This window comes from Nyctibius grandis, chromosome 2, assembly GCF_013368605.1.
Source record: "Nyctibius grandis isolate bNycGra1 chromosome 2, bNycGra1.pri, whole genome shotgun sequence".
NCBI classification, from domain to species: Eukaryota; Metazoa; Chordata; class Aves; order Nyctibiiformes; family Nyctibiidae; genus Nyctibius; species Nyctibius grandis.
Window position 1 is genome coordinate 59,739,954 of NC_090659.1, and position 25,876 is coordinate 59,765,829.

Here is a 25,876-nt window from a genome sequence, read left to right on the forward strand (position 1 = left end):
AAATTATTATTCCAGCATCTGATGTAACTCTTTCAGATCTAGTTATTTCATTCACAGTATTTGAATCCAACAAATTTTGTAAGACCAGTGTAACACTTGTTTGGATTTCCCTCTAGTCATCAGACACAGATATCAGCAACAGGTAATTTGTGAAGCAAAGGGATCAAAATGGTGTTGTGTAATCACCTCTATGAATTTTTATGGACATAGCTGGGCTTTCTGGGGGTACTGAAAGTTTAAATCAAAATGAATAACTATGAGGAAAAAAGTGATCTGTCAGGCTTGAATACAAGGAAAGAGCATGGAACATCAGAGGACTGGAACATCCCTAAAATGTCTACTTTTCCAATTATGTGGGACTAATTAAAAAAATAAGTTTTCTCTATGAATTTACCTTGTATTATTAGACTGTCACAGCTACATTTGTAGACAAATGGCACAGATATGGAAAACTGGTATTTTCAAGATTGGTATTTCTTTCTGTTGCATTTTAAATGAGAAAATAATCAAATGATTGGAAAGAAAAATGGCATCCAAAGATAAAAGGAAAGAAAAGAAAGAGAGAAGGCACAGAAACATGCAACATCTTCCTGGCTTTGTATCTATAGCAGTTAGAAAACAAAGAGGCTGCCTCCTAAGTATGTTGAATTGGGGAAAGTTGGAGTAAGTGGCTACTCACGTTCTTGAAAATTCTCATCTTGAGCTCTTGTGTCTGACAGAAAGGAAGAGTGGGGATCAATATGGACGATGCCATAATAATTACATTTTGGACACATTGTATTAGTTCTTATTAGAACAGATGATGACTGGAAACACACAAAAAATCAGACATAAGACTTTGCACTTAATGGCTCTAAAAAATGTCTACTGGGAACTTTTCTATACGATTCACTCCGTCACTGTAATCTCTAAGCCCCTTTTGAAGATTAACCTTATTCTTCAGAGTTGGGAATGATTCCTCAATGATCAAGCAAAGAGGTTCTGATCAGTTCAGATTTTAATGAGAAATTCAATAATTTCACTAAAATTACTACTTTATACATGAAATTTAATGGAAAGTTTTCTGATTGACAGTGAAGAGGGCACCTGCACTGACAAACTGTAAAAGAAGATACACCAGTTCTGTGAACTGATCTACAGCTGCTATTGCTGCAGAAGAGTTTCAGTGCTTTTTAAGGGGTCGGAGAAATAGCACAGGCAGAGAGAGCACACACTGCAGTGCACATCATTGTTCTATGGGAGGAAGGAATGTTTTGCAGATCTGGGAACAGCAGTCTGAAAATACAAACACAAAATGCACTCTCTGACCATAGTCCAGCTTCTGCATGAATGTGTATATTGACATTTTCCCCAACTTGAAGTTGTTTAGTTTTACACATGCAGCTTATTTACAAGCGGTATATTTCAACCTTTAAATGTTGGGTGACAAAGATCTGACGTGACAAGGGAGGACTAAAAAAAGTCTGTGAGAATCACCTTGCAATACTGAGAGCACTGTATCAGTTTGCCTATGCTATCAAAAGCCGTAACAGTACAATCAATTAGAATAACTAGCAGCCTGTTTAAACTGAAAATGGTGCCATCAAGTTGAACAGCTGCCAAACCCACTATCATTTCTGAAACCACTTTCTATAGTTAAGTAGCCTTAAGCTATGTTTCTAATATACATATACAAATGTAATGACATGATTTTTGATGATAGTATGTTTGAGTATCTTACATATACCTATTACACAAAGACATTCTTATACTGTTCTATATACCACAGCTTTGGAATATCAGTGTTAATATGAAGCAATTGGTCCATAATAATAAAAGCAAGTTTCTCCACTTTTTTCTGTAAGATTTTTCCTACATTTTTTCTTTCCTTTCTTTCTGATCTCTCCTTTTAGTACCCTTTCTTCACCAGAGTTGAAGATCATTTACAAGCTGATCTGTCACTATTGGCATCACTTTTTTTTGCTTTCTCTTTCACTTTGGTTGCAAGATTCATCACTAAGGTAGTACCTACTGGAACTATGAAGCTAAACTTAATGTGCTAGAAAAGCTAGTACATACTCTTATTATGAGGCTAAACTTCACATGCCAGAAAAGCAGTGCTTAGAGTAATGGACTGTATCTGCACCTAGCAAAAAAAATCAAGAGTAAATCAAGAGCAAACTGAAACTATAACTTCAAGTCTCTAATCTCTCTGTATTACACATCATTATCAAGATAAACAAATTTCTGCAGTTCTTTTGAAACACACCGAATAGAAATTTTGGAAATTTCAGTCAAGGATCTGCTGATAAAAATCAGCTTCTGAATGTAATGAACATATGGGGGTAGTTGTTGTCAAGCAAAAAGCCTTGACTTGCCCTTTCAAGACTCCCTCCATTTCTGATATGCTCCCCCTGCTAAATCTTGAAAAATGATCTTACCTTTCAGGAATTGCTTCTGTCTTCATCCATCATAATCTATGTGCAGATATGGTGGGAGATGTATTCATTCAGATCCCTCCCTACTTAAATTTAGATTGCTTGCTACTTTTAAGATCCTAGTTGTATATAGGTTCAATAGCAAGTGGCCAGCTACTTGTCTTCATATGCTGCCCTAGCAGTCATAATGCTTGCAAGAACATACACTCAAGTTTCTGAGCTCAAACTCCCTCTCAGGACAGCATCAAACACCACAGAATTACAACCTAACAACTCCCCCTACACATTGGGGTAAAACCCCAGCCTTACTGAAACTCTCAGTGACTCCCAAGGGGAGGGATTTCCTCTTTTAGTTATTTACATTAACTCTTAATCCAGGATTATATACTACTTAATACGTGAACTACCTTTCACAGCATCAAGTCTAACAATAGCCACTATTGACAATACTACTTTGACTGTTTAAGGTACTTTTATTTAAAATGAGAATAAAAAACCAATGCTATGTCTCATTTATCATATTGCAATGGCTTAAGCAAACAACGGAAAAATAGGGGTATCTTGTGATCTTAACAGCCATTATTTACTAAGATTGTTCAGTCTTCTACATAAAGGTGCAATATTAAACAATGCAAAGAGGAACAGAAAAGTTATCAAAAAACTGTTGGGCATGAACCACCTATAGTTTCAAAAGGGCTGTTATCTAATTAAATTTGCTATTAGAGTCAAGATTACACTTGCTTAAAGCAAACATGACAAATTCACTTATTGATGTTACCAGAATGATATGATCTCATCAAAATTTGACTAAGCCAGAAATCATGAATATGTAAGACTCCAAATTCTGCTTTCTGATTCATGTGTGAGTGTGATACTGTAGAAATTCACCCCTAGTTAAACTCTACCAACCAAGAAAGATCTGGCCCACTGAACTACTACACTCAGGAGTTTAAGGTAGGAAATATTTGGCCCAAACTCTCTCTCAGTAATGCAAGATACAATCTACTCTATGTAGCCAAAGCAAAGCTTTATTGATAAAAGCAGCTTTATGCAAATGTTCAGCTATAAATTACTTATAAAGAGTTGGCACTGCAATGTTCAGACATCTATTTAAAAATATTATTTTGTTCTTTTTGGATGCTTATCAGATATCTTATCAGACAAAGCTTTGTTCATGTGAATCTAATTATTCAGGTTTTTGCTAAGTTCTTTCCTGTTGGAACTTCTTGCAAAGTGACTTCAAACTGTTTCATTTTCTGAATAAACTGAGTGATTTCAAACAGCTCCTGCTAGAAGATGAATAAATTAATGATTGGGAGCTCAGAATCCTTTTGGTCTTCAAAGCTTTCGACGGATTTAAAACATAGAATTTAACTCTTCATCTCCCCCACTTTGAAGTGGGTCATTTTTAGTAAAGCAACGTAGCTTCAGGTTTCTTCAGAGCTACTGCATTACACTTTTCTGTATAATACGCGAAGTGCTAACAGCTTAAAACATTACCAAACAATGGTAGTCTGAAGACTTGTGTTTAAGAAAAAATGGGAATCAAGTAAGTTTTTTCTGCAAAAATTAATGTGGTATATGTCTATTTACAGGCCCCAAATCTAGGAATACTATTTTATTCAAGTACTAGCCAGAGTGGAAGATAGAAAAATTGAAAGAAAAATCCATGGGAAAAAGGCTTAGATCTGAAAAACTAAAAACACTCATTTTACATAATTTTATTAACTATTGGTCTTTTTACAGTTACTCATAATACTCATTATAAACTTAGCCAATTTAAGAGAAAATCATTAATGTCAAATAGGCTTCTCTCATTTCAGTGATATTTCTTAGGAATAACCTAGGAAAGACTGAAGAAAGAAAGGCAAATGACCTAAATGGGGAATATGTTGCATTCCAAAAGAATTTGAATTAATAGATCTTGAGATACCCCCAAAATTTCCTGAAAAATCAAAAATTTCCACTTATATTAAACATTTGGAGTGTATTCAGCCTCAGACACACTACATTTAGGTGCCTATGTACAGCTCTTTATATTTAAGCTCTTACTATTAAAGGGGATGTAGGCATCACAGTTTATGAAGCCACAAATGTGGTTCAGTTCACCCCAAAGCAAACATCTACATGTAACTCTACATAGAGCTGAGTAGAGACTCAATCATCTCCTTTGACTGCATATGGGAGCCAAGACAACCAGCTCATGTGGAGACGCCCACAAAGACCTAATTTCAGGTGTTGGGTGTTGAATCCTATCCTTGGTTTCAAAGTAGTCAAAACTTTGTTTTTCTAGTTCACAGAAGATGGAAAAATAACCAAGTTTCCTTCCTTTTCCTTTCCTCCTTTAGGCAATAATCCTAATGGATATAAGACTCTGATCTTGTTAAGAGGGTGTACATGTACTCCAGAATTAAATCCTCATGAACAGGTACTCAATAATAAAAAATTTCAGAGTTCATTGAAAAGTTATGACACAAATGTTAACTATTGAAGGAAGGACCTCAACAGCAAAGAGGCACTAAAACAAGAAAAGTAAAATATAAAGTTGTTTTCCTACCTGTGTGCAGACAAATTGCTGAGGTACAGGGCGTATTTTTCTTCAGCAGGCAGCCCATCCATCATCAAGTAAAAAACATGAAAATTACTCTGGTTGAGAGGTTGCATAATGACACGAGACTTCTCCAACATGTATGTATAAACCCTAGCTGATTGAGAAACAAACAAATAAATTCATCATTATACTGATTGCTCTAAACATGTATTTTAAACCATTCACCATTGTAACACTGAAGAATAAACAATGTTTCTTATAAAACAATCTGAGGTGAGCATGATATAAAAAAATATTACCATTCTTTCTACCATGGTTTTCTATGTAAATCACATATAAAACCACACTAAAATTAGTGGAAAAAATGTCTTAACTTACTGTCTTACATTATCTTTAAAATTACTTACTTAATTGTAAAGATAATGATGTTGATTTGTACTCTATTTTACTGATTTGAGGAACCAGTTGTCATATTTGGGAAGACTTTCAAAGAGACAAGATGTTAGTCATCTCACCAAAGTGTAGCCATCTGAGCATTGGCAAGTATTCTAAGCTCCTTCTTAATGGAGAGAGAAAGATGCAAGAGAGATTCAAGACATCTTGGAAAAAACTGCTGTTGGAACCATTTCCTCTTTCTCTATTGGTAATGAAGAACACTCAGATTAATAGTTTAGATTAACCACCTAACTTCAAGATGGCTACAAAGAGGCAAATCCTCAGCAGAACTGGTCATCAACAAGTTCACTAACCCATGCCTGGGGAAACATGGGCATCTCAGAAGGGTTATGATGAGCTAGCCAAATGAGAAGCCATGTGAATCAGCACCTTGGAAAGAAGGTGGAGGAGGATGAACCTGACCGCTATTTGCCTATAGAAATGCTGATTACAGGAACACACATAACCTGAGGCTCACTAAGGTTCTGAAAGAAGCAAAGCACAGAAGCAGAGAAAATATTGGACCCTCAGATCCATTCAGATTACAGGCATTTTAGAGGTATTTGTAAAGAGACAGAGGGAGATTCACTGTTTTGGGCAGACTACTCTTCATCCCTTCACTGAGTGTACACCACCATGCAGTTCCAGATGCAGCAGGCTAAAGAGAACAAGGGAATGCCTAACTGCAGCTAGAGGTCAGGGCCCACCCTGTGAGTGAGGACTTGATTCCAGTTGCCACTTACCCCACTGTTTGTACACTTTATCTCATCATTGCTTAAATATGAGCGGTGGTGCAAAGATCAGAAGCATGTTCCTTCACACACAACTGAGCACCCCCACCACTAGGATGCACTACATTCTATTGCAGCTTTTTGCTTTTCAATCTCTGCAATATGGCAGAGCTTTCACAGGGTCTTAGCGAGCATCCTTACCCTGGAAAAGACTGCTGAGTTTAGAGGATAAGGTGCACTTCTCAGCAATGGAGGAGCTATATTTTTGAAGCCCTGTAAGCAGAGGAGGATATTAAACCATAGCTTCTCTTAGTCTGGATGACAACCAACTCATGTAAGACTCCTTGCTTTATGAACTAGAAGTAGTTCTTGAACATTCAGTGACAGAAAATACTGGTACAGGCATCTTGTAGCACAGTAAGTATGTTCTCTAAACACATACTATTTTTGAGCTGCTCATGTTTTTTTAATTTATTTTTTTTTTTTTACTTTTTTGAAGCAAGCAGGGATTAAGCATAAAATAGCACTGAGTTATTTGGTGCTGTCATAACTATTGCATTTCTAGGCATATGCAGAAGCACAACTTCAGAGGCCTGATAGATCTTAAGTTTGAAGACAGAGTGGAACTTTAAAGACTCCTAAAGATGGGAATAGTCAAAACAGTATTTTCAGAATCAGTTTTGGACTCAAAGGTATTGCCCAATGCAATGCTGGGCAAAGTTATGCCGGTTAGATCTTGCTGTGTGAGAGTGTGTATCAGAAGCACGGTAGTTGCATTAGCCTAATGGCTAGGCTAGAAGCCAGAATGTCATGCTCCTGCTACCATACAGCTGCTAATATCCACAGTAGCTCATTCAGAGCTAGCTTGGTTATTGCTATACCATCTGTATTTGTCCGGTAATTATATTTTAAATTTCACCTAAGTATTTTCCTACCTTTTGGAGAGCTCTAAGTTTCTGTCTATACTGACACAGCAAACTTGAAGTTACTTGAAGCTGTGTGTATGAGGAAATGCAGCCTGTGAGAATATTGTTGAAAGACAGTGTAGAGTGGAGGGAAAGAAAATTGGTGAATCTTGAACATACTGTTTTGAGAAAGGTCTCAGCAGTTAAGTGCTGTCCTGAACTAAGTGTGACTATGCACAGTCTCACAAAGTACTACTCTGCAAAGGCTAAATCATCCCGGACACATCCCAGTTAAGCAGTACAGAAGATCAGTGGTATTCTACCCAGGGGCATCTTCTACCCTTTCTTTTATTTAACAGCATAGGCATGGCCTGACATATGTGCTGGCAATGCAAATCATGCCTGGGATTCTAGCTGCAGAAGAGACAGCAGGACTGACAGAAAAGAGTTGTACGGCTGATTTGCTGAACCAAGGAGACATGATCTGGCCCATCTAATCATCCTACAAAAAGCAGAAGTGAAGTCCTGCTATTATGGAACCTGTATTATGAGAAATTGTATATCAGCCATCTAGCCCTCTGTTGCTACAGTACAGAAAAAAAGAACTGTGCTTGAAGTAAAAGGGCACGCTTGGGAAATCATTAAGCTGGTAGCAGGATATGTTTCTGGCTCCAGTAACTTTGCAGCATGCTACAAATTGAAGCAATGCAATCTCAACCTGTCACGGCAGGGCTGGCCTGGACACACACTTTCATCGGAATCAATCATTACCTGGCTGCCATTCCTACAGGGTAAAACAGCATAGATGAACCTGAAGAATGATTTCCATCTTTTATTGTGCTTGTAACTTATTTCTCAGTAAAACTAATCCTACCATCAATTAATTTGAAAAGAAGTCATTACTAATCTAAAATCACTTTTTTTTGTGTGTGCAATGATCTTCACTAAGGCTTTCATAACTATTATTCAGATGTTTTTAACATTTATTGATTAGTAAAAGCAAGAAAAATGTTACTGGAGGTCATCTATCTGATTAATTAATACATTTAACTTTAATGATCGGCAACACCACTTATTTAGATGACATAAATTAATTCAGCCCTTTTCAGGTACTTCAAGTAATTCACTTTAATAAGGCTAAATACAGTTCATCTCAGTTAGCATCTCCAGCAATGGGAAGAGCTGTTAAGAAAAGTCGAGCTTCTGACCAGCAAGAATCAAACACAACACCATCTTAATGAGCTAAAGTAACTCATAAAGAAAATTATCACAATAATATTAATTTCTCCAAAGTGAAATGATATGTTCATTAATCTATGTGTGAAATAACAGGGAAAAATAATAGAGTTCCAGAGCAAAGTCTGCCATTTTTTGTACAGTGTTAACCATGCTTCAGGCACAAGGAAATTGTACTTCCTTGAACAGATCACTTGATCTACTGAGCAGCTACAAAGTCAGCAAGTGGCCTCTGTATTGAAAGTGTGGCCAGTGAAATCTTTCTTCCAGCTATGCATTCTTTGAACTACCTTGCTCTTTCTCAAAAACCACGCTGTCCTAAACACAGCTATTGCTAAAACAAAATAACATTTGAAAGTTCAGAGCTGGAACACAGTACAAAAACACATCAGAGAGCTTAGCTGGCTGCAATCTTTCTTATACCAAAAAAGGAAAATCCATGTCTGCAACTTTTTAATTGATAAAAAATGTTTGTAAAACACACAGGCGAATATGCATTCTGCTTCTTTTTACAAAATCAAATGAGATCCTTCCATTTCAGTGCAACTTAAAAAAAAAAAATAATCAGGCCTTTCTTTCAAAAAGTGAAGACTGAAAAAAGCAAGACCTGAAAAGCAAGGCAGCAAAATCTGGAGAAAAAGTTTGTCAGGCTTGATTTTCTCTTCCTAACCTTCTTTTTTAGTAATTTGAGGAGACTGACAGAAGCCTTACCTTTCATCTTAGGAATTATGTCAGCTTACCTGAAAGACCATTGACTCTCTCCTTTTCCAAATAAAAATAAAAAGCAGTAATTTTACTTCTGGAAATAAATAAATAATCAGTCTTTTACTACTATGCAGTGGGTGTGAATTATCATCTATGAATGATTATAATTCTTTGGCAGAAGATCAGTCTTTGAGTTCTGTTAGGTATGAATTGCTTTTAGAAACTTAATGAAATCACTGGGCTGTAGTTTATTCTATATTTGTTCTTATGTAAGACTTCTTACTAGTCCCCACTGCTTTATCTTATGCAGTCACAAAGAACAATGAGTTAATCTGGGTTATACCTTCTCCACTTGACTGGACTAAAGCAATGAAAGAAACCTGACCACAAAGCCACGTGTCACAGAAAAACTCCCATTTGAACCCAGCATCACAGCATGCCTCATCAGAAACAAGAGTCAGAGAAGACACATAAAACCTCTACAGATATCTGTGCTGGCTTTGAGTAGAACTACACTCAAGAGCTCCATCATTGTTTTCAAAACTTCTTGGCAAAGATCCAGTTTATGAGAAAGACTAAATCAAGCCTGTAGTTTATGTATGTAAATAATGGCCCACGTTTCTGTTATGTAGGTATATTGAATTTTCTGCTATAAGAATAAACCTTATGTGACAAAAGTCAGAGCATTTCCAGAGTCTAGGCATAAAAGAACTTCAGCATGAACAAAAAGCTGTCACAAACTTCACCCATGTCTACTCAAAATGCAAGGAATGCTACCTTGAGCTTGCCCTCTATAATAAAAAGGTACACATGTACTTTGCATGCTCCTTCCTTACTAAATTGTTCTGGATCTCCACCCTTAAGATCTGTCTGTTACGGAGTTTAAACAACCTAAACCCTTTGATGGAGGCAGTCTAGTGTCACTGGGATTTTTGTTGACAAACCAGACATATTCAGGCCACTTCACCTCAATGAGTTACAAAGTCATGTCTCAGCAGAATCAGGTGCTCTGCATATTTACATTTTTCATTCATGTTTAAACAGTGCAAGACAGTAAATATTGCTGCAAATGATCTTGCAAACAGATACACAGAATCACTGGGTGGGATTTAAACCAGCCAAACAACATGCCTGATTCTCTTCTCATTTATGGTGGTGTAAATCTGGGACAATTTCACTCAGAAGTGATGCTTAGCAGTGGCTTAGAAAAGGCAAGTTCTACAAGGCAAAACAAACAACTTGAACAACTGCAATTTACAAAAATGTAAAAAACCACTTTCACTGCTGTACTGGGGCTTCTCACTCTTGACTGTAAATTATGGGACTTTTGGCTACCTTAGATTTGGTAAGAGTAATTGATTCAATTCCTAAATATTTGGGGAATAATAAGGCAGATAAGTAATTTGTTTATCTTTCTAATGGACTCGACTACTCCTAGATTTTCTCATTTAATGCCTATGGTTTCAAAGTGATAAAAACATAGCATTAATGGTCCAACATTTAACAGTTGGACTTGATGATCTTAAAGGTCCTTTCCAAGCAAAATGATTCTATGAATGGCTAGTGTACCAGAAAACTGACACAAGACCCTGGTTAACTGATTCCACATTTATATCGTTCATAGACAAGGGCTGTGAATTAAACTGGCAAGTCTGGGTAAAGCTTCTTGATAACTCAAGTCCCTGCAGTCTCAAGCAAAGCACCCAAAAGTTGTGAGAACGCATGGTCTTGAGGCCTTGAGGCTTCTGTTCCTCATCTGAGGAACAGAATGACACAACCTTAGGTCAGAAGTACTGTGAAAATGAAGCCATTTTTGTTTCTGAAATGCTCGTACAGTGAAAAATGTTGATGAACAACACAGAGAATCCACAGAAAAACTAGCATTCTGGTTTTAGAGCAGAATAAATTGGCACAAGCCACACATGAATCAATGAAGAGAAAACAAACTATTTAGTAGCAGATCACTGAAGAAATATAGTCCGCTCTCTGCACTGAATGAAGCTGGGGAGGGGTGGAAAACCAACAGCATTAAATTTGTATGCACAAGGCAACCCAAGAGTATCTCAGACAACTTCAATTCTGGCATTTCATATGCTAGACTTTTCAAAATTAGTATAATTTTCATCTGTTTGCATTTGTGCTCTGTGTATGTAACAAAAAGAGAAAAAGCATTCACGCAATGTAATTGTGATAACTAAATATACTCAAATTAAATATATACAATACAAATTATTTCTAAAATGTTGGGTTTAGGGATTGAACTTTATTTTTACAAGCCCAATTCAGATGCTATTTAGTCCATTCTAACGTTTACATCACTTTCTTTATGTTCCTCCCACAACAGCTCATAAATGGAAAAAAAAATCACGCTTTTCAGTTTTACATTTTCTTTACAAATATCCTATATTAATTGTAAAACAAACCAGAAAAAAAGTGATAGTAATTTTCCATGCACTGACATTTTCACTGAAGAAATGATTGTATTTGCTAGGGTACAGTGAACTCTCTCAAGAAAATTAATTGTAATTCCCACTATGAAATATTTCCAAAGAATATTTTTAGGAAACTCTTCCGAAAGCATAGACACATTTAAAATGATAAAACATTAGTAGTTTTGGAAATTTTTATCCAATGGAATCTAAATTACTTGGATCAAAAGTTTGTCTCACCACACAGCTTTTCCATCCAGGAAGATCAGTGCAAGTAAGAAACTGTCTGCGTACAGTTATTTCTGCACACATCTCTCGCTTTAGCACAGAGTAACTTTATGATGACCTACGCAGACCAGAAATGAAACCTCTCCCTTACTGCCTCCAAAGATCAGAGTTATCAGAATCAAACTGAAGTTTTGTCCAATATTCATTTTGTTTTCACTAATGAACGCTTACTGGGGATTAGCAGACACTCACTTACTCTGAAAGCAGGCACAAATTCCCCACGATCTTACCTCTAACGAGAACAAACATCAGTATGATTCCTAGTTCCTTTAGAAGAAGCTCAAAGTTGTAAGAATCGCTCTTAATTTCAGTATGACAGAGTATACTTGTATTTTGTTTGCCCTAAACAGATGAGTTTATAACTTGTTTAAGGGATACTAAAACACTCAATACAATATTAGATACAAATGCAAAAATTAATCTCTTTGTTACTGTCATTTCACGATAAAGCAATACACAGCTGTCACAGTTTGTTAATCTCGGGCATTAGGGGAAAAGTGATTTCCTGGGAAATGGAAGAGGAATCAGTGGTGTTCACTTTTTCCTTGTCTGTCTCTGCCACCTGGTGGTTGCGCAGAACGGGGCTCTCACTTCTCATACTGCCCACTGCTCTTGCCAAGCTATGAACTCACATGCTCTTAAACATGTTCCTCCGACACTCCATAAACCCCCCTTCCCTCTTTCATATACTTTAAGGCCATTGATGACTATGTTTACGGCACACCGGAATCCCTGATATACTACTCTGTGGATGATTACAAAATAAACAGATTAAATGATACTTACCTGCAATTAATGTTTTTTTCTTTTCACAAAACTGTAGCTCAAAATATTTTATAAAGCGGCTAGAAAAATCATTCAAGGGTGTCTTAGCATGTCCAAAGGCTTCCAAGATACAGTTTACCTTCAAGACAATGGTAAAGAGAAGAAATAAACAGGAAGATATTTCAACAAACATCAGTGAGGTTGGTTTGTGATCAATAACAGGGGAAAAAAAAGACTTTCAGCTTGGAATTTAAGAAATTCCTCGAAATTTTTTTTTTATAAATAGAAATTAAAGTAAGATAGCTCAAAAGAAAAAAAAAGTGCTGTCAGAAAAGTGGAAGCTGTAAATGGAAGGGGAAGACAATGGCTCACACTAGAGCTGTGTCCTTACAGGTAGTTTGGATACAAGTGATTGGAGTCATATGTCCAGAGCAAAAAGATCAAAATCTTTGAAGGCAGCTATGCTTGTAAAGTTACAGTCAGTCGATACTAATAACCAGCCAAAGGAATTTACAAGCTTTATATGATGCCAGAAATGGCAAAAATTGTTGATTTCACATAGAATTACTTCAGCATTATACTAGTGAAAAAGTGAGGAAAAAATAGATTCTGACTTTTTTATGGTTTCTCTCACTAATACATTTCCATATTACATCTTCATGGTCACAGCAATTATTTTCAAAAGATTAAAAATTTTAAAAAATAATAAAAAGTATTAAATATGCCATCTTTATTCCATGTTTTCTCTTTAGGTATTTACCTTTTTTGTGTATAATTAGTTTCTTACACTAAACGGATTCCCTTCAGCACTTTCCTCTTTTGCATCCTAAGAAATATACTATTGTTCTGCTATAACCACAGTTTGCTGAAGCTGGATGACCTAGATAGGGAGAGGCAGGAGGGAAGAGGGCTGTGGAGTGGCCTGATAACATGTGGCTCCAATCACAAAGACATAAGCTCTAAAAATCAGACCCTTCAGAGCTATTAATTAAACCAGCTATTTGTGCAGTAGGTGGCAGCAGAAAACTAGTCAGCCTAGTTTTGGTTCCACTCCAGTAGCTTGTTTAGGATGTATTTGCTCATTAGGCTAATTCAGCACTTCGTTTAACCTGTGCAGCTTTATTAACTTTAATGGTTCTACGTATAACTGCAGCAGGAATGAATTCAGGCTATTGTGTTCCTTAAAGCGCCTTAAAAGGCAACTAAACCAGAATCTCTACATGATTCCCCATGGGTGGGATCTGCTACATCTGCCTTCACTGTCTGAAGTCAGGTGTCTCAACTAAGTTAGTTACAAAGGCTCTTTCTATAACCAAAGAGCAACTCGTTTTTCTCAATATGTGATGATTCTCCTCTTCCCGCATTGCTCTGCTATTAAACTAAACAGGACCAGGAGCAGAACTCTCTATCTGCTACAGTAAGTGACATGGTAAGGTTCACATTTAGACATCTACTTCTTTTTTTTTGCAGAATAGGGTGGACATACTGTTGTGAATGGTCCCTGACACACGTTGCCCTCTGAACTGTGGCCAGAGGACCTGTTGGGGATTTAAACTGTGTCAGGGAGCATGGTAACAACTGCATGTTAGGGATTGTTGTTCAGTTTACTACATAGATGTAGAGTAGGTTAAAGTAGTCTACAAAGTTAACTAATTTTTAGATAGAAAAATTAGGCCTGGTCAGCCCCCTCCCACACTGATTTCTCCTTTTAACTCAGGACACCTTATTTCCCTTGCACTGGATCGTGATGGCTGCCCCTGGGAATTTTCCTGTGGTCAGGAGACAAGTTGCAGGAGAGACAAGACTACTTCCCACACCTCCTGATTCCCACTGTTGCCATATTTGTATCCAAAATACACAGTTTTCAGTTGCTTATTCACAGAGTTACTTATTTACTTAGTTCTTCTACTCATTACTTAACCTGACCTTTAGGAAAGAAAAGGCCTTGGAGGATTTGAGCTGAATTTTGCAGTTCTACTTGAATTACATCTATGGCCTGATCAGTTCAAAACTGTAAGTAAACCAGTGTAGGCAGTAAATAAAAAGTACTACTTTTCAGTAGAAACAGATATCACTTGTAGGGCTCCTGGGTTTAAAATAAAGTAAAAGTGTTATGTCCCTATATAATGGTTTTATTGCAACACTTGACTTCAAAATTTAAATCAAAAAAGTGAAAAAATAACAAGGGTATTCCTAACGCTGTCACGTGAAACCTAGATTAAATGTCAGTTTAGGAACATCACCAATGAATAAGCTAACACTGTGAAAAACACTTTAACATGGCAATTGTATGACTAGATGAAGTAAAGCTACAGCTTATTCAGTTGTGTTTTCAGTGTCATCAGGCTTTTTCAATGTCTTCAAAAAGTACAAATGCAACACCATTTTCTAAAATCCACCCAAAATCCAGAGGACTTTTATTACCTTATCAGCTGGAATGTACAAAACACGAACCAGTGTATCTATAGCCTTTCCCATATCCCAATAATCCTGATTTGCAGGTTGTCTGTTAGTGTCAGCTGTACTTCTGACACTATTTTTATCATCTCTTTGGACTGAATCATGCATAATTCAGGAAGAAAGCAGTGTGGTTTGAATGATGCGTGTGATGATATTAAAACAACCCACAACGGACAATTCTAGAGTTCTGTTGGATACCATGCATGTGGTAAGTGAAAGCTAAAAAAAAAGGTATCTTGGGTTGACTGTAAATGCTGTACAGGAAGGTCACCAGAGTGGGTGAAAGAGTCTAAACATATGGGGTTTTTTTTAAGAAACTCAGAACTGAGTTACGACAATGTAGACTGTGCTAAAACATTCCTTGTAAATCTGTCTCTGACCTGGGATCTCAGATGAGAAGTTTCTTCAGGAAAGGCAATTTTTTGAAAGAATTTGAATTGGCAGTAGGGTTCAGTGTAATGTAAAATGTCAGTATGAACCTTTATAGTACTGTTACAGCTGTAACAATGAAACACGAGTTGCAATGTTCAGTCAAACAAAAAATTTACATTTACAACGTACTAGAAAGAAGACAAATTCATCTGATATTTGAAGCAAGTTCTCATGATTTCATGTTACACTTTGGGCAGAATTTTATTCTGCTGTGGGAATTAAATATGACTGAGCAAATATTTCATAAATATATTTAATATGCAAATACTGGGCCATATAACTTTGTTCAGTCCTTGCAGTTTTCCTGAAACTTTCCAGTTTTTGTCTTACATACTATTACTTCAGATGCCTCAGCACTTCTTACACTGTCCAGAGAAGCACCACCACAATCATACAGATAAATTTATTTACTTACTGAAGGCAATTAGTACGCATTTAGGAGACGGTACCTTATCACACAAATGTTTCTTATTCACTGAAACACTGCTTTCCAGAGTCACCAAAACATATAGAAACAAAACTGGCCTCCACTTTTTGGTTTCCTCTCATCACATCAATGTGAGCTTAATCCTGTTCCCATTCAGGTCAATTCAGGGAAAGAAACCTCCTTTGACTTCAATGGTGAAAACAAACCCTTTACGAACTTCTGCATAGCAGATGCCTTTTTGCTTACAGTTCAAATGTCTTTGCCTATCCAATAGGCCAGATTTTTGTTTTGTTCTACTCAGTGATGAGAATGCTACTTACATGTTTTATCTTTGTATCAAAGGCATTTCTGCTGGAGCTGGCTCTGCAAGTGAGGTGCTTCACTATCTGTTTGCAGGCTTCAGTCTTCCCAGAACCACTTTCTCCACTGCAAGATGACCGGAAAAAGAGAGGGGGGAATCATTGTTATTTTCACATTTGGTATGTTATTTATATTCTCTGCTAACTCTGTTTGAGTGGATTTAAGACATCTCAGTCAAACTTTCATTTTAAATAACAGAAGGTTTATGGATGGCAAATAATAAAGAACATAACTTAGGAGACAGACTGGCTGAATGTCTATGTCCATGAGGGCTGTCAGAGCTGTCAGCTATCTTGACTTGTACCACAAGCCAAGCCAATCAAATCTAAAGGTTTCATGCGATTTGAAGTATTTATAGCGAAGATTTTATCTCCTCCTTTATCTTCTGTCCCAGCAAAGGAGCCTGCCTATGCTGCCTGGTTCTCTTTGCAGATGGAGAAAATACTACTGTGGTAGTGATGAGAGTCAGAAGGAAAGGAAAGTGTACAACACAATAGGAAGAAGGTAAAGGAAATAGGAAAGGAACAGGAAAGAAAAGAAAAAGATTATTAACTTTACAACCTGCCCAGTTTCTGCAGTGCAATACACTCTGACTTCAGTGATCCTGTTTCACTTAATTTCTTGTTCATGATATGGAAAAAATATTCCAAAGAATGAGAATCTTTGAGGGGGAAAATGAGCAAAGAAAACAAGGTAAAAGGTAATATGAACAACGAAGGTAGGAAGAAACAACAGAAAAGTGGAGGGATGGAGGAGGGAAGCAAACTCAATGGTGCACTTCAAAGCATGGAGAAGTAAATAAAGAAACAAAAGAGATGGAAAGCATAAAGTTAGTGGAGCCTGATTAAGAAATTCATGTAAGAATTTCTTACTTGAATTATAACAAGTTGTTTTCTTTATTGACTGAACCAAACAAAACGTAATTTGATTCTCCTCCTTCATTTATCTGCCTGATAAAATTTAAAAGGCTGTTTCTACAACAGCCAGTCAGATTTTTCACAAGTACAACGGCCATGCTTGTTGGCCAGTCTGTTATCTGTATCATTTAGTTTCTGAAAATGAGACAGCAGCAAAATATAGTATCTGTCTGGCCATTGCTTTATCTAGTCAAATCTCACTTCAAAAGAGAAAACAATTAAATAAAGGAAGAAACAAAAGAGGGAAGGACAAAAAGGTCTTCATACTCAGGCAGGGATGGGATCTCTGCACCATTCATTTTCATTCAACTCATATGGAACATACACGCAGCTCTGGTGCATATCTTATTTGTTTACTTGGTAAACTGTAGTCTTAGGTGACAAGACAGATGTCTCATTACTTTATGTGATGTGTCAAACTACGTCTTCCATGTTTTTGTCCTCCTCCTTTTATCTATGTCCTCCGTGTTCTATAACAAGCTGGAGTCTGACCCAGGACTTCAAAAACTGGCATCAGTAGGAGGTTTGTGGTTCAAGACTGCAAAGGTTTGCAACCTGGATATATGTTATGTAAAGACCTCAAAAAACAGGTCACAAAGGCATATTTAAACCAGGTCTTACAACGAAAGAAATTATGTGAAGTCAAGGTCATTGTCACAGCTAATATGAAACAGGATTGACAAGATGCTCTGTAAGAGCACTATCCCCTGCTCAGATCTTCAGCTTCTGACTTTCTGAAAGAGTTTCAAAAGTCAGATGATACTTGATGTCACCCTCTAAAATCTGCATGCATCTCTGCTCTCTTAATGATGACTTCACTATCCAAATGCTAAGTGTACCGTGCTGCCTCTGTTCTTAAGAAGTAGCATTAGCTTTCTGTCTGTATAATGGTAGTGTCCAAATTCCATGTTCCTTTGCCCGTTATCACTAACAGGAACAGAAAAAAGTGAAACAGGGTATTAGTCCTGTGATACTCCTCCCCTAGAGACATTTCGTACTATTAAAAATTACTGATCTTATGCCTGTATTATTCAGAAAGTCAGTGAGCCCACAGACAGATATAAATCTATGTTGCCATTTATCTTGCCCCTCCACCACCCTACCTCCTACTGCCCACTCACACTGGCCACTCCACTGGCACCTGTGTGTCATGATGATGAAATAATTTTGTCCCTCCACAACATACTTAATCCAAAATCACAGCTGCAGCCTGCTATCACTATACTGCAGGTTACCAACAGATTAGCAACAGTGGCTCTTCAGTTATTTCAGCTGTTAAGGAGCTTCTCTGAAGTTAATACATCTCTGAAGTTTAGTACAGTCACAGTTACAGATGATGTCACTGAGCAAAAGTGTTCATATATGTTTGAAAATCAGCTCTGAAGTAATACATAGTTTATAACAACTCACAACTTGTCCAATGTGTACTGCCCTTTACATCCAGCAGATAAATATTTGTGTCATTCTGAGGGCTGAACAAGACTTGGTATTTAACACATTCTTGTAGTATTTTGTTATTTTGCTTGCTTAGGCCCAACTTCATCTGCCAAAAACAGCTTCTTTAACAGAAGACTTTTCCAGGATTAGCAGGGTGGGGGTATTTTTCAAAAAATCTTTCTCACAACTGGAGAAGTTGGAGGGGGGTGTGGGCAGAAGGGATGCTAAAATAACATTTGAAGCGCCTTTGACGGTTTTCAAGTATTACAAAGCAGGCATGCAAATTATAATTAAAAACAGAAAAATGCCTTCTTAAACAAAGGAACTAGAATGTTCATCATGAGTTTCCCCAATTAACAATTAATTTGTTTCACTTTTTAAATAAAGCTATATTTCACTGCAAGCGAACTGTGGCCAAGATAACACAGGAAAATGCAAGGAGGCAAAGAAGTGGACATTTGCTGTCCCTTCTTGAATATTTCTTCCCAAGATTACTGCTTCCTAAACATTGCAGTGATACAGCTACAAAGATTTGACACTCTCAGTTCAACTGTTAATTTTACAGTGACTGACGTTTTGTCCAGCAGTGTCACAGGAGCTTGTTGGCTAAAGTGGTTGCTAGAGTACAGTTCAGAGGTCAGAATTCACTAGAACTTGGTTGCTGAAAGAGAGACACAATGTCATTTAGTTCTTTTGTGCATTTCAAAGGGTTATGTGTGTACTCCTAGTGAAATATAGATTGAAGCACTGAGAAAGGAATGCCATGTTAGGTAAAGTTTTAATTGTTGATATAATTGTTTGGAACATTTGGGGCAATAAATTATTTAACAATGAAAAAGTAATTTGGCACCTTGAACCAGACCTTGTTTATTCCATTTCCTTTGAGGTGGAGTAAAATTTTTTGTAACATCCCCATTGTCCACAATATCTTTGCTTTAACAGTTTAATTCTGCTTAGAGAACAATTCCTCTTCTCTGTTTTAAATAATTGTTTCACAACTATATTTTTCAAAATGTAATTTATGATATGAACATTGGTTTCTTATAACTTGTGGTTGGACTGCCTTATCAAGGTGGAGGATCAATTAGCATTGCAGCAGAAAAGCATTCTTCCACAGTAAAACTTCTTTAGAAGGCATTATGGAACAGGCAAAGCAAAGATGGCTTATTTCACAGATAAAGAAGGTTAAATTAGGAAATCAGTGGAGACAGTGTACTCCAAGGGAAAGGAAAATGGACAGAGAATTTGAAAGCCTATGCTCACCATGGGTTTTAGGTAAGTTCCACTAAGCTTTCTCATTTTATTCCTCCTTTGGCTTTCTAACTTTCCTACATAACTACCTGATCAAGGGCCTGGTTCCTACTATTTCTTTATTAATATTTTGTTAATACAACCTCAAATACAACTCTAGTCTCTGTATCTTAAAATAAAATGTATAATAAGAAGAAATAAACTCTGTTTTGAAATAAAACATTTAAAATTAAAATTGTTAAGAAAAAGTCCAATTTGAAGTGTGAAAATACAAAGGCATGTGAAGCAAAGAACACAAGATGTTCTACAACCAGGGGAACTAAAGAAGCTACACCCTGCAAATCCACTACACTTGGATTATGATACAGCTCTTCTGCTACCTTGTGCCAGTCTGGCTGGGCCTCTGGCACCACTCATGCTGGTGAGCTCAGTGCTAAGCATGTGCTTGCCAGACAGTCCACATGAACTGCCTGGCTGTTCCCTTTCAGAATAGCTGTGGTTAGAGCTACAACCGCCTTCGTGATGGCTCCCAAAAACCACAAAGCCTGTGTGGACACCCTGGCTCCGAGACCTCCATGGCTGTTAGCGGCCAACAGGTTCAAAACTAATTGGGTCAAGGGGAACTTAGAGGTGGACAGACAGAACCATCACATAGAAGTAGTTGACCAAAGAAGTCCAGCTACAATAGTCAGAAAACAGCAAACCCTAGGCAAAATTTTAAGAACTAATTCCTGCAAGTACTGAGAAGTACATCTTGCTTAGCCTCAATTTCTGCGTATTAGCCAGGTTTCTCTATATCTTTATGAATTCAGATAACTGGATCATTATTGTTTGGCAAGTGTCAATTCCAGCGTAAATAAATCCTATAAATCGTATGTTTGGGGAAAAATATGATGACAAAATATAAAAATGTAAGGAGGAATGTACCTGCCATTTCAGGTCATATAAGTGGCAGGGTTTTGATGTCTGCTTTGCATTTTCAATTCTGACCAAGGGTACCACATTCAAAAGTGCAGGAACACCTAATAAAACAAACAAAAAACCTACTCCTGCAGTACCTGAATTATAATCAGAAATGCTGGAAAACTTTTGACAGAATTTGTTCATATAAGATTTCCAACAGTTTTAAGGGAAGATTTAGATCAGCATAGATATGCATGCTGTTTTGTATGAAATCAATCTCTTATTGTACCACCCTAAACTGTGAGCATTACTCCTCAAAATTCCCACTCTGGTAGTAAGATATAGTCAGGGAAGAGAGAGTAAGCTTGCAAACTTTTGGGGGACCAGAAAAATATCTTTCTTCTCAGCTTGCAGAGTACGTAAGCAAGACACTGGGTGTTGCTCCATGACCGAGGTTTCTAGATTTGAAATAAACATGTGTAAGACTGCTAAATATAGAATAGTGTTTTGTATCATCAGTAATGATATCTGTAACTGAACAACGCTGCATGTTAGTTGGAAATTATATTTCTAAAGTAAATTAAACTGGAAAGTATATTTCTAAACAATTTTTTATTATAAATAGGATGTTCAAATGTATAACTGTACTGTAGTAGCCCATTGCACTTATAAGACATTGAATTACAATGTAAAAATTAAAGATTAACTTGAACAGAATGCCTGTGGTGATGTTAAATTAAGGAAATCAAAAGCTTTCAAGGCATTCCACTTTAAAAGACAAGGATTTCTCTTCCTTCCAGATTATTTGTCTTAAAAATGTGATTTATGTCACAACAAAACCCTTGGATATTGACATTCCTGGCTGCTAACATATACTAAATTATAACATTTAATTTGATATATTCATTATGGTTTTTTTGATTCACCAAATTAGCCATCAGCATCCCATAAATCATTGGGTTGATTGACTAAGGATCCTTAGCTTTTAACAAGCCTATAAACTATACTTAGGCTTTCTAGACAGCTTCTCACTTATCTTGTCAGCGCATAATACATTTTCATATCCTGAACAGCAGGAGCAAAACACAGTCAGAAGGAAGTTAATTACAAAAAAGTCCACCTGTCGTCTATTTAAGAGTATAACATAATGCTATTTTATTCTGTAACTTTCACACAAATTTTATACAAAGTCAGTTCTTGGTGTTAAGCATACATGAGTGATGGTGGCTTGCCATAAACTAAAAGTAATTGTGAATAACTGGTAGTAAACTCTTAAATAATTTGGCCAAAGGGAGCAGAGAAAGCAGAGAGTTGATGTGTCAGAGAGGTCCAACCAATAAGAGACAAAAATCAGACTCATGTGCTGTGAAGCAAGTTTGGCAATGATTCCCTTTTTCACTGAATCACATAACAGGAGACAGAGGAATTCTACCACTAAACTCTATACATTCTAATTTAAGTTGCAAAACAATGGATTTCCTTAGATTAAAGAACGAACTTGAAAAAGATAACTTTTAACACTTCATTTTCCCTGCAAAGAACTGGTCTGGTCCTAAGTTAACTCCAGGATACATACTGGGACAGAAGTATTCTTCCAGATCTGTAAGGAAATACCTTGGAGATGGATATTTGCTGTCTGTGAATTGATGTCTTCATTTTGTTGGGAACTCTATCAAGCAGACTCAACAGGAAAATTCAAGTTTTGCTAAATCTGTTTCCCACGTGAACAACACCTTACAACAGAATCCTGCTTCTAGGGAAGAACATTTCACATTTAACAGATCATTTTATTGATTTCCATTTTGATTTTTTTTCTTATATTTTAATGACTTGTTGGAAACTTTTCTTTGACTTGCTCTTGCTCTTAGAGCTTGCCTTCTACTAAGCAGTGTTAAGGTGATCTGATACACACCAAGTTCTGTATGCTACAAAGAGATGGGAACACTTCCATACCTACAGTGTCTTTAGGTACAGAAAACAGAAAAGGTAAATATTAGATAATGACACTACAGAAGGGAGAATTTTTCTTCAACCAGCACAAGCCCATGCTGTTTCTGCAAATAGTAGGTAGCTTAGCACTCTGAGAACAGTCATACTCATGACAGAAGTGCTGACTTTTTATTAGCTTAATTTTTTGTGCTCAGGGGGAAGCCACTATAGATCTGCAGCTACAAACCCTTTCCCTGTGATCACAGGAGCACTCACTGCCAAATCTCTGCCAATTCCCAGAGAAAAGGGTGGAGTCTCTGCTTCCATATATTTAATTGCTAACATTATCACAATCATTTGTGTGGAGTCAGGAGACTCCAACCATATCTGGCTAAGGATACAACATAGAAATGGTCTGGCCCTGAAGGGCTTCTACTCTAAATATATCACTAGAGACAAGCAGCTAACGAAAGAAAACCAGTAAAAACAAATAAACAAGAAACAGATGGAAGTTATATGAGAGAGAACAGGATAAAAGCTATGAGCAGCATCATATACAATAAGCACAACTGCTCATGGATGAACGATTTATAAAGATTCTGATCTCAGTGATGTGAATTAGCAGTGCTTTGAGAAAGCTTGTTGTGAGGGACTTTGGTACAGAAATGTAAGATTCCTGGATTCCAGTCAGGCTTAAGCATGAAATAAATAGTGCTGTAAGACTCTGCCCTGCCAGAAACTATGAACCTCTCCTGAACACACAAATGGGCTGAAATTTGAAGTAGCACTTTAAGGTCAGAAAGTAGAGTCTGGTAGTTTAGCAAGTTTCAAGTCCATGGCTTTAGATTTAGGCAACTAAGTTCCAACTCAAGACATTTCAGATGCCTTCATCTCTTTTTATTATCATCTCTTGGGAAAATGTGGGAGGTAAAAATGATTAGACTAATCAGTAAAACAGTATCATTAAGGGTTACGCTGCATGCAGAATTCATTACCAACAGTATGTGTCCAATAAGAGAGTAATTCATGAATCATTAGTAATGGCCACTCATGGGAAGTATCTTTTTGTAATTACTCTTTGGCAGAAAAAAAATGAACTGAAAAACATTGCTAACAGAAAATATTCTTTATCTTCACAAAATAAACAAGCTACAAAGCTTGATGAAGATGATAGCATTAACATGAATAACAGTACACTTTCTGATATTTTTCCCAGTCCTTTTGAAGATTGTGGGTAGCTTGATGTACTGAAAATAAAAAAAAAAAACTTCTGTAAAGAAATTACTGGTTTTTAAAATAACAAACTCAAACTTTTCAGGAAAAATTCATATGGGATTTAAACATACTGCCATCACTTGGTTCTTCTCTGGCAGTTAATAGTTAAGCTAGATTTATTTTGAGTATTGCACATATAAACTAAAATACTGGTGTGGTACTAATTCTCACTGTTCCATATCATATCACAATGTGCACATCAAAAGAGTAGCCTCTTCTCACAGTAAAATCTTTACAATAAAACTAAAGCATAATTATGTTTATAATTTATACTAACAAGTTACTTATACTATAAAGTATTATTATAAGTAAAAGTAGACCTAAAAATAAATACAAACTTAAGAGTTTTATTCTATAATTGAATCATGTTTCACTTGCTAATGATGACAACAGAAGGCAAAACTGTACTCTTGGTGTGCAATTCCAAGAGTGCTCATATGCCAAAATGGCATAATTGCAGATGTCAAGGGAATTTCATTTTGAGATTAGTTCATACCCACACAGATAATCTGCTTTCACTGGATTTACTACTGATAAAAACAAACAAAACTAGCACTCTTCTGATTTGATGTGGCTATTTGTCACACCAATACTCCTCATTGTAAGAGCTCTGACTTGGACAGTGGTTCAGGCCAACCGTTCCAATATTACTGCAGCAGGAAACATGGTACGAGGATTCTAGGAGCTATTTAGTCTAAGCCAAAACCACTACCAAAACCAGTGGCCTGCCAGTCCTGCTCTGGCAACTTGTTTCACTTCTAGAGAATTCAGCTTTGGAACAGATTCAGGTTAAAATAGTTCCTCAACATCACCACCACCCTTCCAGCTGTAATTTTGACCTGAGAATATTTCTCCAGCTCAGCTCACCATGCCACCACCTGAATGTTTGTGTTGACACAAAGGATGGTGTAGAAATGAGGAAATGAACACCCAAAGGTAGAAGGGCAGAAGCACTCCTAGCCAGCTTATTCCAGTGTAACATTCTCATGGATCTATGAGTTCTTTTCACTTGTTCATCCACTATCTCCTTCCTTCTGAGTGCTTATATGAAATGGCCTTTCTATCTACAGAAAGCTTCTCTGAGCTCCCTCATCTTCTTTCAACCTGTGATTCCACATTAGAGGGAAGTATATTTTTTTACTTTTAAAATTTATTAGGCGCACTCATTGCACTATACATGCATGCACAGAATTGTACCCACAACTCAGCTTTATAACTGGAGATATTTTAAAATTGCAGACCATAGGCCAAATGTGTACAGAATTTCCTGCTCAGGAACGAAAAGTATGCTTGATAAGAGAGGCTGGAGAAATCAAAAGTAAAACACAAAAGCTTGGAGTATTTCAGAACTGCAGAACTGTAGTTATTTGTTTCTGATAGAAAATGAAACAGATCTTGAAAACTTCTCCACAAATCCCTTTTCAAATGAAAAATCAAAGAAAAACTGACTGGATGCTATACCACATGCCCTCAGGGCCAGAAAGTAAGCCCTGCTCCATGCCGTTTATTGGCATAGATGTAACCAATGAATCATCCCTCACAGGGGTGGATGAACCTTCTCTTGCTGATAGCTAATGTTATTTTACAGCTGAAATAGCGAGAAAGCAGAAATCCATTTTGACCACACACACGAGTTCATGCACACACAGATGATCAGGTGACAGCAACGGGGTAGACTAATAATTTGTGTTACGTCAAGGATATTTTTTCAGATTTTTGTCAGAAAATCAATGCAAATTTCCTATATCACCTTTACTTTCCAGACATTCATTATTTAGATTCTACCAATGGACTAACATAATGAGAACATCCTGTTTTTAATACCTCTGTATGAATTTCTAAAAGATCTCAATTCCCTTCTGTTTTCTCATTTAGAGCTAGTAAAATGAAGGTATTTACAAACAACTGTTTCTAGCCTTTTCTGTTAAGTTGCAGCTATACTTATCTCCTATTCCAAACTACCAGACGCTTTCCTTTCAGCTTCCATTTTCACAAGTGACCTTTAGATCTAATTAATTATCCA

The 25,876-nt window shown here is 36.8% G+C and overlaps 1 protein-coding gene across 1 annotated transcript in view; it reads right to left on the reverse strand.

Moving 5' to 3' along the window:
• MYO16 (myosin XVI) overlaps positions 1-25,876 on the reverse strand; it is a 324,197-nt gene that overhangs the window by 149,236 nt on the left and 149,085 nt on the right. The window contains exons 13-15 of the mRNA XM_068425451.1: positions 16,102-16,207; positions 12,484-12,601; positions 4,975-5,122 (exon numbers count right to left, since the gene is read on the reverse strand). Of these exons, the coding sequence (XP_068281552.1) occupies positions 4,975-5,122; positions 12,484-12,601; positions 16,102-16,207 (372 nt within the window). The remainder of the gene's footprint in view (positions 1-4,974; positions 5,123-12,483; positions 12,602-16,101; positions 16,208-25,876) is intronic.